This window comes from Hyperolius riggenbachi, chromosome 12, assembly GCF_040937935.1.
Source record: "Hyperolius riggenbachi isolate aHypRig1 chromosome 12, aHypRig1.pri, whole genome shotgun sequence".
In the NCBI taxonomy this organism is placed as follows: domain Eukaryota; kingdom Metazoa; phylum Chordata; class Amphibia; order Anura; family Hyperoliidae; genus Hyperolius; species Hyperolius riggenbachi.
In genome coordinates this window covers 218,737,605-218,753,568 of record NC_090657.1, presented here as the reverse complement: position 1 = coordinate 218,753,568, position 15,964 = coordinate 218,737,605, and the positions used below count along the sequence as shown (strand labels likewise).

General features: G+C 47.4%; 1 protein-coding gene across 1 annotated transcript in view; it reads right to left on the bottom strand.

The window, feature by feature from the left end:
* Window positions 1–1,007: 1,007 nt before the first annotated feature.
* The window catches only part of LOC137542325 (aquaporin-8-like), a 36,320-nt gene continuing 21,363 nt past the window's right edge, over window positions 1,008–15,964 (bottom strand). Inside the window, exons 4-6 of the mRNA XM_068264151.1 lie at window positions 12,449–12,660; window positions 3,539–3,673; window positions 1,008–1,326 (exon numbers count right to left, since the gene is read on the bottom strand). Coding sequence (XP_068120252.1) covers window positions 1,284–1,326; window positions 3,539–3,673; window positions 12,449–12,660 — 390 coding nt within the window. The 3' untranslated portion in view covers window positions 1,008–1,283. The remainder of the gene's footprint in view (window positions 1,327–3,538; window positions 3,674–12,448; window positions 12,661–15,964) is intronic.

Sequence of the window (15,964 nt, the reverse complement as noted above, 5' to 3'; positions counted from 1 at the left end):
GTGCAGTGTGCTGGCTAGATATGAGTTGTGAAGGGCTTCTCTCCCCTGCTAAATTCCTCACTCAGAGCCTGCCTGTATTAATTCAGCAGATGTATTGGTTACCTCAGCAACAGCAATTTCCCTCACACACTGCGCTGTCTGAGAGACCTTCCTAAGGGCCCGTTTCCACTGTTGCGACGCGATTTCGCCGGCATCCCGACGCTTGTAAAAACGCATGCGGATGCGTTTCCGCATGCGTTTTTACCCGCGATTTCGCGTGCAATTTTGCATGGCAGGGTGCCATGCGAAGTTAACCATGACTCTGCCAGGGCAAAATAACATTGAAAAAGGTGCGAAATCGCACGCGAATAGCGGGTAAAAGCGCATGTAAAAAACGCATGCGTTTTTCCTATTAAATACATTAGCGGCGATTCGCATGGATTCCCGACGCAGGCGAATTCTGTGGGTCCCGTCGTGCAGATTTGGCCCGCCGCCAAATCGCTCCCGCACGCCGCACATATGGAAACAGCCCCGGCCACTTCAATGTACCAAGCGAATCCGCATGTCGGCGCCGCATGCGGATTCGCTATGGTGGAAACGAGCCCTCACTGTCAGATTTCTACTACCTACTGTAAGTGACAGCAACATAGGAGAAAAGTCATTTATGGCTCATTTTACTCTGGAAAAAACGTACTTCTTATTTGTCTATGTTCGCACATATTTTACATTTTACAATATTTCACCATAGTGCCTCTTTAAGTGTCCCTTTAAGAGCAGAGATGTAGTTCTGAGTTCAGGTCCACTTTAATTGGATTTACGTCGTGATACCGACCATTCATCTAAAACCATTCATCTGTTTAGCTATGACTGTGTTATGGCATGCTTTTGAATGTTATTATGTTCATTGGACAAATAAAGCTTTTTTTTCTTGGGGGCGGGGACAGGGTTGGCTGGGCGGGGAGAAAGGCTAACGCGTTTCAGATCCCTTATTCATTATTTCTTGTGTTTCTTTACAGATGTGAATACAATTCTGATCATAGAACAGCTCTCTGCTATTTATTAAGATTACATAAAATTAGACTTAAATTCTTTACAATGAGTTTGAAAAATGAGGGTGAATGTTGTCAGTTCGGCGACACAGAACGATGGCGGCGGATTCCGGAAAGTCTGTATTGCCCAGGCAGTGACTGCGCAGCTCTGGAGTAGTGTTATATTAATATCATTAACTCCGTATGCCCAGAACAGACTCCGCCTCTTCTCTTGATGACGTTTTCATACTTCATGTCATTTAGTACCATTTATATTTACTTTAGTATTAACCGATGTCGTCTTCCAGCCAACAGAAGCCTGCAATACAAAGGAGAGGCACAGTTAAAGAGGCCCTGTAGTGACATATAGTAGAACACAGTAATGTATTCAGGATACCCAATTCATGATAGTTTTCCTGCTTTCAGCACCAGAAACACTTCCTATATCTATATATTGCTGTATATTCTATGTAGCCCCATCCTCCCAGTGATGCTTAGCCCAGACTGATTAGATATGTGGAATTCTCTTCCCAGAGCATTCTGGAAGACCAAGCAAGGGCGTAACAATAGACCCTGCACGGGATGCAGCAGCAGGGGGCCCCATCCTGAGAGACTGACAAGTAAGGGCAAGGAGAGAAAAAAACTTTCTGCTCTCTGCACAATTGTTCTAATGACTGCCTCTGCTCAGCATGGGCATAACAATCACCCCTGCAACCCTGCCACCGCAGGCTTTTTGGGCACCTCCTCCTCTCTCTCCCCAACTGCAAGTGCAGCAAAATTACCAAAGAAACCTCCCCATTCGCTCACAAAAACCGCGTGCAGTTGCATGTGTAATTTTTGTACCTGTAGCTACCTATGACTGGTAAGGGAGAAGTCATAGCTGCGTTAGCCAGCACACTTGTGGTGCGGTTCAGCGGGGGTTTCTGGAGGACGAAGGTGCCAGGAGGACATCTGTGCCTATAGGCACCTGTGATGTAAATCTAGGCCTGATCATTATATAGTTACATAGTTATTTGGGTTGAAAAAAGACATACGTCCATCGAGTTTAACCAGACAACAAAGTACAACACCAGCCTGCTCCCTCACATATCCCTGTTGATCCAGAGGAAGGTGAAAAACCCTTACAAGGCATGGTCCAATTAGCCCCAAAAGGGAAAAAATTCCTTCCCGACTCCAGATGGCAATCAGATAAAATCCCTGGATCAACATCACTGGGCATTACCTAGTAATTGTAGCCATGGATGTCTTCAACGCAAGGAAAGCATCTAAGCCCCGTTTAAATGCAGGTATAGAATTTGCCATAACTACTTCCTGTGGCAATGCATTCCACATCTTAATCACTCTTACTGTAAAGAACCCTTTCCTAAATAAATGGCTAAAACGTTTTTCCTCCATGCACAGATCATGTCCTCTAGTCCTTTGAGAAGGCCTAGGGACAAAAAGCTCACCTGCCAAGCAATTATATTGCCCTTTTGATGTACTTATACATGTTAATTAAATCTCCTCTAAGGCGTCTTTTCTCTAGACTAAATAAACTCAGTTTATCTAACCTTTCTTGGTAAGTGAGTCCTTCCATCCCTCGTATCAATTTTGTTGCTCGTCTTTGCACCTGCTCTAAGACTGCAATATCTTTCCTGTAATGTGGTGCCCAGAACTGGATTCCATATTCCAGATGTGGCCTTACTAGTTAGTTAAACAGGGGCAATATTATGCTAGCATCTCGAGTTTTTATTTCCCTTTTAATGCATCCCAAAATTTTGTTAGCTTTAGCTGCAGCGGCTTGGCATTGAGTGTGATTATTTAACTTGTTGTCGATGAGTACTCCTAAGTCCTTCTCCAAGTTTGATGTCCCCATCTGTATCCCATTTATTTTGTATGGTCCTAGACCATTGGTACGTCCAAAACGCATGACTTTACATTTGTCAACATTGAATTTCATCTGCCATGTATGTGCCCATATAGCCATCCTATCCAGATCCTGTTGCAATATGACACTATCTTCCTGAGAGTTGATGATTCTGCACAATTTTGTATCATCTGCAAAAATAGCAACATTGCTCACTACAGCATCTACTAGGTCATTAATAAATAAATTAAAGCGCACTGGTTCCAGAACAGACCCCTGTGGTACCCCACTGCTAACAGTCTCCCATTTTGAGTATGATCCATTGACCACAACTCTTTGTTTTCTGTCCATTAGCCAGTTCCCTATCCATGCACACAGACTCTTCCCCAGTCCTTGCATCAGCATAAAGATGACACATACTGCAGCTGGCTTACTACCAGTAAAGACACACAGAGTAACAGTTTATGCTGAATATAAATGGCATTATAATATTCACAAATAGCTGAACACACTGCAAATGTTTTGTATACGGAGACAATGTGCAATTCCAATGTGCAAAGAGAATTTGCAATTCCTTCTGTTAGTTCAATTTAGCTCCACCCCTGAGAGCGGTTTTAACATCTGACTCAGTGTACTGACCATTCCTGTGTTACATTCATCTCAGCCATGTGAGTCCTCTACTTACCTGTAGATTAGCGTCACCAAGATGGCCGCAGAGGCGGGGCCTACCCAGTACACCCAGTGGTAATCCCAGTAACCAATGACAACTGCAGGACCCAGAGCCCGGGCGGGGTTCAGGCAGGAGCCGGAGATGGAGCCCCTGCAAGGCAGACAGACATGGAGGAAGATAATAGAAATCTGGGGACGAATGTCATACAGTATCCCAGCACATACCTCCCAACTTTTTGAGATGAGGAAGAGAGACACTTAAGCCACACCCCTGATCACGCCCCCGTCACACCCCTAGTCATGCAATCCATAAAGATTTAATATGAAAAATATATTGTTTTATAATTCAAACCACACTCGTCCTTTCTATCCTGGATCATTTTCCTTCATAGTAACATTTTAAAATTAGTAATATATCAATTTAAAGGATGGAAATAAAGTTTAGAGTCAAACACATTTTTAGTAGAAAAATATATATATTTACATATAAAGAGGGACAAAGTCCTGAAAGAGGGACAAATAAGGAGGAAAGAGGGACAGAGGGACAGGGCTCCCAAAAAGGGACTGTCCCTCCAAAAGAGGGACAGTTGGGAGCTATGTCCCGGCGTCACTGACTCGCCAGAATTATTATGCTTCATTCTGTGCAACCTTCTATCGCATCTCGCGCGGCGCCGAGCGCAGAAACTGGGAGCCGTCATAGCAGCAGTGCTATGATGTGCGCCCCGCGTAATGGTAATTTGGGGCTTCGGCGATCTCCAGACCCCGAATTACATCTCCCTAGGAGTTGCTACAACCCGAAGGGGGAATACTATTTAACGCCGCTGTGGAGTTTTCGGCTTGCCCTGCGCCAAGATAATATGTACTCCTCTCTGCCACCATTGCACTCGGTGCACACAGGTTGCGGTGATGCACGGATTTTGCTAACTTACACATCTCCATTTTCACTTAAAGTGTATTAAAGAGAAACTGTAACCAAGAATTGAACTTGATCCCAATCAGTAGCTGATACCCCCTTTTACATGAGAAATCGATTTATTTTCTCAAACGGATCATCAGGGGTCTCTGTATGGCTGATATTGTGGTGAAACTCCACCCACAAGAAACTGTGAGGACCATGGTCCTGGCAGTTTCCTGTCTGTGAACCTCATTGCATTGTGGGAAATAGCTGTTTACAGCTGGGTCCAACTGCCAAAAAAGCAAGCAGCATCCCCTTCCAATGACATCACCTGACAGTAGTAAAGATGTCACCATGAGATAAATGTCAGAATGTAAATAAGGGAGAGGAAAGATTTTACAATGGGCAAACACTGACTAAATCATTTATATATAATTATTGTAAAAATTAAGCACTTTTTTTTATTACATTATATTACTGGAGTTCCTCCTTAAAGTGAACCTCCGGACTAAAAATCTACTCAGCAGAACTGAAAAGGCTTGGAGTTTCTTTAACAGTTTCACAGCATCAGAACTTTGTTTTTCTTACCAAAGCATCATATTTAGCTGCATTTTTATCTAAGCTCCACCCATCAAAGAAAAAAAGCCTGGGCTTTTTTTCCCTGATGCTGTGCAGAGCATGATGGGATTTCCTATGTTGTTGTTCACGTTGCCTAGCAACTGGGAGAGGTGCTCAGGACACAGGACAGTTGGAACTGTGCCTCATGCTCCCTGTCACCTCCTTTCAACCAAAAAGATGGCTGCCCTCATGAAATCAAACATTTGCCTGTTCTTTTAAAACAGGGTGGGTAAGGGATTATATTACCTATCTATTTTAATTAACATAACTAATGTAACTTAATGACAGTATGTTTAGGCTGGAGTTCCTCTTTAAAGAGAGTCTGAAGCGAGAATAAATCTCGCTTCAGACCTCATAGATAGCAGGGGCATGTGTGCCCCTGCTAAAATGTCGCTATCGCGCGGCTTAACGGTTGTCCCTTGACCCCCAAATCCCCTCGGTGCAGCGGGGGAGCGCTTTCTGGTTGGGGCAGGGCTAACCACCGCAGCCCTGCCCCACGTGCATCTGTCAGCGTGTATCTCCGCCTCTCCCCCGCCCCTCTCAGTCTTCCTTCACTGAGAGGGGCGGGGGAGAGGCGGCGAAGCGCCGCTGATAGACGCGACTCGAGGCAGGGCTGCAGCCGTTAGCCCCGCCTCTAGGAAGAGTAAATATACAACCAATTTTACGACCAACGAGTGCGGGGGTGGGTTTGGGGGTGAAGGGACCCCCGTTTAGCGGCGCGATAGCACCAAAGGAATCCAACAAGCATTTGTCGGATTGACAATCAGGCTGCGCTCCTCTTCAGGAACGAGTGTGTCCGCACTGAGCCTGCGCCAATATGGCCACGCCTGTGCAGTAAACTGAAGCCGCTCATGTGGCTACCTATACTGGCGAGGGGGGCTGCCTCATACCGGGGAAATATCAGGCTATCTACAGTATACTTGGGAGGAGGCTGCATAACAGTGGAGGGATATCTGACTGTACTGGGGAGAGGGGCTGTCTAATACTGGGGCACATCTGGCTACCTATATGGGGAGGAGGGGGAACCTACCTAATACTGGGGGCACATAAGGTTACCTATACTGAGAAGGTAGGCTGCCTATTACTGGGGGCACGTCTGGCTACCTATATGGGGAGGAAGGGGAATCTACCTAATACTTGGGGCACATATGGTTACTAGGGTTGCTCGTCGGATTCCGCGGAATGGAGATTTCCGCGATTCCGGTCAGCCAATCAGGATGCACTGTCATACACCCTTTACCTGCCATACCACGTCTAGCAGCCATTAGCATTCAGGTGGGAGGCTTCAGTTGGACGCCATCGCAAGATTGCGTCGCTAGCAGGACCGCCCCGTGCAGGCATCCCTCCCACAGGGGTCCCTCCCTAACCGCTCACCTGTCCGCAAGCGTGTGTGTGAGAGTGAGAGAGGTCCGGGGCCCCTGGCCATCGTGTGAACCAATCGTGTGTTTTTAAACGTTTTCTTTCAGCTCTAGGACATGGCGGACAGGTGAGCGGTTAGGGAGGGACCCCTGTGGGAGGGATGCCTGCACGGGGCGGTCCTGCTAGCGACGCAATCTTGCGATGGCGTCCAACTGAAGCCTCCCACCTGAATGCTAATGGCTGCTAGACGTGGTATGGCAGGTAAAGGGTGTATGACAGTGCATCCTGATTGGCTGACGAGCACCTGCTGACCAATTTCAAATGTAGCTGGATGCATGTACTGCTGTGTTCTATTGCTTGTGTGTGTTACATCACCACCAGTCAACTACAGAGGTGTTTTGTGGCCAGGTGGAGGGTCCAGAAGAGTCACTTATAGGTTCCAGTGCTTTGGTTGAACTGGATGATGTTTTGGATGATGAGGCGGCTGATCCAACCTGGTCGCCATCTGGTGGGTTAGGCACTAGCAGGCGTGAACAGCATGGAGAAACAGAGCAGACGGTTGGCCAGCAGCCTGCAGGTGCTTTCCCGTCTGTCAGTACCCACCAGTCCAATGCTGAGCATCGACGTGCTAGAACAGGTCGCACCACTGCTCCACGTGCACGCACGTCCCCTGGATGGAATTATTTTACTGTTCTGGAAGAGGATGAATCCAGGGCAGTCTGTTCTGTATGCCGTAAATCGGTGAGCAGAGGCAAATCGGGCAGCGGGTTCGCCACTTCAGGGCTGATAAGCCATCTGCGCAACCACCATAGACGGGAGTTCGAATATGTAAAGAATTACAATAAATGGGTGGAGGAAAAGCAGCAGCAACAGGCCTCTCCTCTTCTTTTTCTAGTCGTCCTGTCCCTATCCAACCTGCTGAGTCCCATTCTACTTCAAATCCCTCTGCATGCCACGCTGGAAGAGGGCTCCAGACCTCAGCAAGCACCTCATCATCACCCTTGTTGGTTTCCTCTGAATCACCAGTGTTCCAGTGTCAAGCCTCTGTGCCAGAAATGTTGCAGAGGGAGCGGATGCTCCCTGCAACTGATCCGTTTGTTGTCAAAAATAATACGCTCCTGGCAAGGCTGTTGGGCCAACAGCTGCTGCCCTACCAGTTTGTGGACTGTGCCCCCTTCCGCAGACTGATGAACAGTGTTGCTCCACAATGGCGGGTCCCCAGCCACCATTATTTTGCCAGGAATGCTATCCCTGCCCTTCACCAGCACATTGTGGAGTGTATCGGACAGTCTATGGATCACGCTGTCGGTGGCAAGGTGCACTTCACTATGGATGGCTGGAGCAGCAGGCATGGGCAGGGAAAGTATCTCACTTTTACCGCCCATTGGGTCACCCTCCATGATGCTGCTGAGGAGGGTGCAAGATCTGGGGCATCTCAGCTGGTGGTGGGTTGAAGGGGAGGCCTGTTCTACTTCCCTCTGCTACCTGTTCTGTCCAAGGCCAGTCCGCCGTTGTTGAGCCTCCCAGCAAGTGGTCCCGCTCCTACACTGGTCTGCAGCACCATAAATGCCAAGCAGTGCTGAAACTTGAATCCATGGACGAGAACAGGCAAACCGGATCTGTAATCCTTGCAGCCTTACAGGATCAGATTTGGCAGTGGCTTTTCCCCCGAAAACTAGAGACAGGTATAGTGGTGTCTGATAATGGTGCCAACATGCTGGCCGCCATTTCTGAAGGTGGCTACACTCACTTACCTTGCTTGGCCCAAGTCTTCAACCTTGTAGTCCAGAAATTTTTACGAACTTTTGATGGGTTGAAGGACACTGTGGCCTCAGCAGGAAAAGTGTCAGCCCACATCCGTCGCTCCACAACCGCCACAGCGTCCTTGAAACTGCTGCAGCGCCACCATAGTCTGCAGCACAGGCTTATTTCCGATTGTCCCACATGGTGGAACTCCACCCTCCACATGCTGGAGAGGTTGTGGGAGCAGCGAATGGCGGTCAGGCTATACCTGTCTCTGACCTCTTTCTCCAGAACAGGGCCACTGGACTACATTACTGGGGACCAGTGGCAGCTGATTGGACAGGTGTGTAAAGTGGTGGAGCCGTTTGAGCAGGGAACAAAATTGGTCAGTGAGGAGCACTACAGCATATCAGAAGTGCTCCCTATTGTCTTCATGCTGGACAAGGCTCTTGACAAAGTGCTCGGACAGGGGGAGGAAGCCCTACTGAACAGTGGTCAGTCAAGTGGGGGAGTGAGTGAGCATGCTCAAGTCCTGGATGAGGAGGCAGAGATTGTGGAAGCGGAAGAGCCCATTGTCCGGTGGGGGGGAGAAGATTCTGATGTGGAGCTGGAGCATGACGACAGTTCTGACAGCCAGGAAGAGGTGATTAATGGCAGACATCTCTTCCCTATGGCTGCCCATATGCTCCAGTGCCTCTGTAAGGAACCCCGGATTAAAACTCTAAAATCAAGGCTCGACATGTGGGTGGCCACCATCTTAGATCCCCGGTGCAAGGGGAAAATGCGGCAGTTCATACCCCCCTCCCAAGCAGACGCCAGGATGAGCCACATCCAGGACACCTTCTTCGTTGGGTAGAAGATGCATTTCCTGCACCTGTATCCTGGGCCCAAGCTACCAAGCCTCATCATACTCAGCAAAGGTCTGGTGGTCCAGGGCCGGATTACCGACCAGGCAACAAAAGCAGTTGCTTGGGGCCCCCCATTCAGAGTCAAAGGGGCCCCATCAGCACATAAACCAGCCCTCACCATCCTGTCAGCGGTGGCTGGATGGTATAATGGTTAAAGGGACTCTGAGCAGTGCAGTAACTATGGAAAGATGCATATGATTTTAAAGCTCTCTTTCTCCTCTTTCCAATGGTATATAAACCGCCGCCCTATGCCTTTTAGTTTTCGCTATTTTCGTGATCGAAATCGTAGCCACAGCAATTTCGATCGCGAAAACTAAAAGGCGTAGGGTGGCAGTTTATCTATCATTGGAAAGAGGAGAAAGAGAGCTTAAAAATGATATGCATCTTTCCATAGTTACATTGTATTACACAGGACGACTTTTCTCCAAAGTCGGCAGCTCGATTCAGCACAATGCAATGAAATATAAGGAACCCAGGGGGATATAATTACAAACATCATGCTGGTAGGTGTGAGGATGTAATTAATTAGTTGTGGGTATGCTTAAAGGCATACCCACAGGCACTGCTCGGAGTCCCTTTAAGGGCTCCGCCTCTGACACAGGAGACCAGGGTTCGAATCTCGGCTCTGCCTGTTCAGTAAGCCAGCACCTATTCAGTAGGAGACCTTAGGTAAGTCTCTCTTAACACTGCTACTGCCTATAGGGCGCGTCCTAGTGGCTGCAGCTCTGGCGCTTTGAGTCCGCCAGGAGAAAAGCGCGATATAAATGTTATTTGTCTTGTCTTGTCAAATGATGCCCTGCGCTGCTGATTGTCTTCAGAGCCAGGCTCTCCTCCTAGGTCCCCCTCCGGCTACTGTGCGCTCTGCCGCTGCACACCCCTCTCTCCCTTCCCTCAGAGAACCACAGCTGCAGCAAGAATGATAGCAGCAGATGGCAAACGCTCACTCACCTATCCATGATCCAAGCGATAGAGATACCGTCATCTGAAACCCATCTGTCTCTTCTACAGTGCAGCTGCTCACTCTGAACTTCCTAATTCTCAGATTAGACAGGAAGTAGGAAGTAGTAATAGTAGTAGTAACAGAGCGACAGCACTCTAGAGGAGACAGAATGGGCTCCGGATGAGGGGACCTCTATTGCTTGGATCGCAATAGGTGAATGTGAGTCATCTGGTGCTGTCATTCTCCCCCGCTGCGGCTGCCTTCTCTGCTGGACTATCGTATGCACTGGGATGGAGGCTGCATGGTGGCTGTCTAGTTTGGGAGGAAATCGTTTGTTCAGTAGTGGGGGTGGTTATGTAATTCTGTCTGGGGAACGGCTTCCGGTTTGGCGGTGTCCAGAGCTTTCTGCTATTGCCAGGCTGGAGATGCAGGGGGAAAGTGCTGCTGCTGTGATATCTGGCGCCCTCTTCACAGGGGTGCCCCAGCCCCTGAGTGCAAATGTCCCAGCCATTCATCTCTCACTCTGCATTTTGCCACTGCTATTCCCTGCATTGTGCACCCACAGAGGAAAGCGGGCTGTTGCCCATAGCAACCAGTATCACGGCTGCCCCGGTGTGTGCGGCATGTTGCTGTGCAGCTGCATCTTCTGATTCTATTACGATATGATGGGGGGGCAAATCAGTTACTTTGCTTAGGGCCCCATTTAGCCTTAATCCGGCTCTGTGGTGGTCCCACTCCCAGCAGCAGCACCAATAGCCAATCTGTGAACCTGCTGAGTATGTTGAAGGAATTTTATCAGCCAATGCCAGATACTCCATCTAGCAGCACCACCACCAGCGGGCAAAGTAGTCACCGCCAGCGGCTGGCCCGTATGGTGAATGATTACTTGGGGTTGGTCAGTGCTCCAGACAATATGGAGAGTAATGATGACCCCATGGAGTATTGGACAAAACAACTGGATACCTGGCCTAAACTCGCTCAGTATGCACTGGAGGTTCTTGCATGCCCCGCCGCCAGTGTTCTTTCTGAGCGAGTATTTAGTGCTGCAGGTGAGGTGGTCACCGACCAACGGACCCGTCTGTCCACAGACAATGTGGACATACTAACGTTCATAAAAATGAACGAGTCATGGATCAGTGATAATTACAAGGCCCCTCTCACTGATTCATGATGAAGATTAGACAGACTAAATTAAAATTTTGCTTTTTTTCAAGCCTCAAATGGTCTCCCTCTCAAACTCTGCTGCCTATCACTATCATCGCATATTTTTGCATTTTAAGATCATAAAAAGAAAGCTTTTGCAGCTTTCCGACATTATATTCTATCCTAACCCTATGCTTTTGGCCTTCAACTTCTCCTGCTGCTCCAAAAAAAATTATAATCACTGCTGTGAAAGCACCTCTAGGTCCCATGGCCTACAACAACGCCTGCTGCTCCAAAAAAAATTATAATGACTGCTGTGAAAGTACCTCTAGGTCCCATGGCCTACGACAACTCCTGCTGCTCCAAACAAAATTGTAATGACTGTCGTGGAACCACCTCTAGGTCCCATGGCCTATGACAACTCCTGCTGCTTCAAACAAAAAATTGTAATGACTGTCATGGAACCACCTCTAGGTCCCATGGCCTACAACTTCTCCTGCTGCTTCAAAAAATTGTAATGACTGTCATGGAACCACCTCTAGGTCCCATGGCCTACGACAACTTCTGCTGCTCCAAACAAAAATTGTAATGACTGCCGTGGAACCACCTCTAGGTCCCATGGCCTATGACAACTCCTGCTGCTCCAAAAAAAATTGTAATCAGGATTGTAATTCAGCCACCACTAAAGCCAAAGTTATCAGCAGGACTGTCAGGGAACTGGTATTTGTTTAAAAGGAAACTTCCATTAGGTTCCCTTAAACATTGTGGAAATTGTTCCACCGGAATTCCGCGGAATACCGCGGGGATTCGCTGGACTGTAGCGATAGCGGAATTTCGTTACAGCGGAATTACCGCAAAATCGGAAATCGCCTGTTCCGATCATCCCTAATGGTTACCTATACTGGGGAGGGAGGGCTGCCTAATACTGGGGCACATCTGGCTACCTATATGGGGAGGAGGGGAAACCTACCTAATATTGGGGGCACATATACTTACCTATACTGGGAGGTAGGCTGCCTATTACTGGGGGCACATCAGGCTACCTATATTTGGAGGAAGGGGAACCTACCTGATACTGGGGGCACATATGGTTACCTATACTGGGGAGGGAGGGCTGCCTTATACTGGGGACACATCTGGCTACCTATATGGGGAGGAAGGGGAACCTACCTAATACGGGGGCACATCTAGCCATGTACAGTACACTGAGAAGGAGGCACTGTGCTGTCACTGTAGTATTGCAGTTATATCTCTCACCTAAAGAACATATGTGGCTATTTTGCAGATGTATTCATTGTATTTAGAAAGGGCGATAATTACCCTGCTAATATTCCCGCCATGACGGTGAAAGCAATGGAGTAGGGGGCCAGCGGAGTCCGGCTACGATCCCCCACCGCTCCCATCACCACAGCAAATACCAGGAAGAAGCTGAACACGATCTCCACCCCAACCGCCTTGGCCACTCCGGCCTCCTCGTTCAGCATGCAAACCGCCCCGGTGTGGTTCTGGAAGGACGATCCATCCGCCAATCCCTGGAGGAAGCAAGTCAGAGACAATACGGTCACTTTCTCCACTTCTGCTGTCCCTCTGGAAGGTTTACATGTTAGTTATCGGTACAGCAAACATGCTGTGTGAACGCTGCAAATGGTCATCCAAGTCTGAAGCTCCTAATGTCAAGAGCGAGTGCAGCCGACAGTCACCAAAGCTGTGACTTAATTAAATAGAAAACATAAGATACCGGGGATGAGAGCACAAACCTCTCCCCCCCTAAATACTCACCAAGCCTCCAGCGGCGTCTTGTAGACTTCCTGACGCTCCTAGCAGCTTTCCGACATCCTCTGTGCATGGAAGCTGGCGTGTCACATGACCAGGGGCGTAGCAATAGGGGGTGCAGCGGTAGCGACCGCATCGGGGCCCTTGGGCCAGAGGGGCCCCGAAGGGCCCTCCCTCAACTACAGTATTAGCTCTCTATTGGTCCTGTGCTCATAATAATCACTTCTTTAGATACTTTGAATAGTGGTAATCATTAACAAACTGTTTCCCATCCCCTTCTTGCACCTCTGACACTGTAGTTGCCATTGGCAGGTTTTGGTGCACCGTATCAATTGCTATGTATAGAGTGCTTGGGGGGGGGCCCATTGTAAAACTTGCATCGGGGCCCACAGCTCCTTAGCTACGCCACTGCACATGACCCACATCAGATCAGGTGACACACCAGATTCCATGCACTGACATTGGTCGCTAGTAGTTGCAGGAAGGCTACAAGACATCACTGGAAGCCAGGTAAGTATTTTAATTCCTCCAAACCTGGCCAGAACCTCCCCTAAACAGTCCCTGTTATGCCTCAGGCATGCCGGTGAGTTGAGACTTCAGATTGCCTGAGTTCCAGATAATAGGGACAAATTTCCCCTCCTAACCCATAAATAGAACGGGCTCCTATGGCGGCACCTAAAGTTCCGCCGCTAATGGCGCCCAAATTTCCTGCTTCCCTTAGAAGGTCCCAGTGCGGGATCAGTGGGGTACAGGACAATGGAGAGAACCTCTGAACAGAGGCTTCCTTCTTCAGGGGTAAGTATAAAATTTTTGTTTTTGACCACTTTAGGTTCACTTTAAAGCCCAATTTAAAGCATTTTTATATGCAATTAATAAAATATTGTTTTAAATACATTTTGCATAAATAAATGTTTCAAATTATGCTAAATAAAATTTTTTTAAAAAATAGCTGCCGATCTCCTCAGTAACTCCTGCACTTCCTGCTGCAGACTGATAGCCATGAGATCCATTAAGTGAACCGAGCACTATTTGTAGCACCAAGGGCATCTCAATAGCACATAAAAAATGCATGCCAATAATATGTCTCATTATTAAAAAAATCCATTTTACCCTTTTATTTTTACATTTAAAGTTTAGCACAGGTTTTATTAACCTACTTCAACAGACCTGCCCGTCCATTCGGTCCACTGAGATTTCAGGCAGCTAAGGACTCAAGTAATTGTTTTATTGCTGTAAGGAACCCTCCTGTAGCGTATTCTGTCCGTTGCAGTGGAGCTGCAAATGGACAGTTCTGGTGTATCTGCTTGCATTCGGTTGTGCATTTGCAATGGGTCTCATTGTCATTTGCAATCGCTCTGCAGTTTTGGGCAGCTCAGGATGCTGTTATCATTCCACCAATTGCTTGTTGCAGCTGAGCTGCGGCCAGATAGCCCTGCATTTCCTGCAGACATGTTGTTACATAATACTGTATGTATTTCTTATGGGAGTCCTTTGCATTCACAGCCAGCTAGCAAATGGTAATCAAGCCAGCTCAGGATTGAGTGATTACCATTCAGCTGTGTGGAGATTTGCATACCTGCATCCATTGGTTGATGCCAGCATAAAAGTCTGCCTCCCATTTCATACCCCGCCCGTCATAGTGGTCAGTACGCTGATCTGCTGGGCACCTTGTTACTCTGTATAGTTCTGTTATTGTAATTCTATGAGACCTTATTACTTGTGCTTTAGCTAGTTCTTGATAAATATATTTGCAGACTTGCTAATATGTATTTATCCGTTAATTGAGCCGTTTGTTATTTTTCTTATTATTGTATAATGCCTAGTTCCATGCTTGATGGACGTTCGCTGCATCCGCGGTGGGTCGGTGAAGTCCATTATCCAGATAGCTTGGATTCTGCCATCACCACTTTGGTGACTGTATTCCTGCTACTCTAGTTTCTGGGAACGTAACTATAGGCTGCAGTTGCTATTAGTTACGTTCTATCCTGTAGTCTTGCCTGGGTGGATGCTTGCTGGTGACTGATTGTTAGCCTGCTTGCTCTGCTTCTGTGGACGTGACTGTGAGCTGCGGTTACTACTAGTTAAGCTCCAAACTATAGTCCTGTCTTGTACCTGTCTGAATGCTTGCTATCGCTAAGGCAGCACAGTTCAAACTAAGGCAGCGCAACATCGCACTGCGCTGACATTGTGTTTTATTTGTAGGGATATCCGAAGCCCAGAGCTGCAGTTGCTCTGGACAACCTGTGTAACCTCTTCCATTATCCAGCTCTTAGCCTTGTTGCGCTGGGTGGTCAGAAAATATGACCTACCCAGCATTACAATTGCACTCATTAGCAAGAAATGAACAATACCTTTTCATCAACAGAGGGGGTGGGTAATTAGGACAACATCTTCAAAGAGCTTATCTAGAGAGGATGTGTGAAGATAGCATCTGTGACTTCTGTAAATAAGGAAGGCGAGAAGGGGAGGTGGCTGCAGCTCTTGAGCACTTTGAGTCCAACAGGAGGAAAGCACTATAGAAATGTTTGGATTATTATTATTATTATTATTATTAATATGGCAGCTCCTATAGCTATTACAAACCAGGAGAAATTCCAATGAAAAGAAAGGTTGCTTAATTCCCTTTAACTGGCAGCCAGTTATTTAACCAGCAGCCATTTGGATAATTAACAACTTGATTATTTATAATATTTAATTTCTGAGGATGTATCAGACACAGGTGATGATAAAATAAGTGAGGTGAGTCGAGAGATGCAATGGTGTGACTCTGACAGAAACAGGAATCGGAGTCAGGCAGAAGGAAGGAGGGCACTCATGCAGCAATAATTGAGGATATAATGTAAACAGTAGCTAATAGCATTAATAGGATGTTGGATTTTACCCAGGTCACATGGATAGCAAGTATTATAAACGTAGTATCACTCTACATCCTTGTTAATTATCGGATGTGGTGTCTGTAATTATTTTTTACTTTCTTGAAAATGTTAATGGATTTGCAAGGATGAGAAACGAGAGTGCATTTCAGAGCCGTGTAAGACAGGCTTAAGCTCGGTGGGGTGTCTG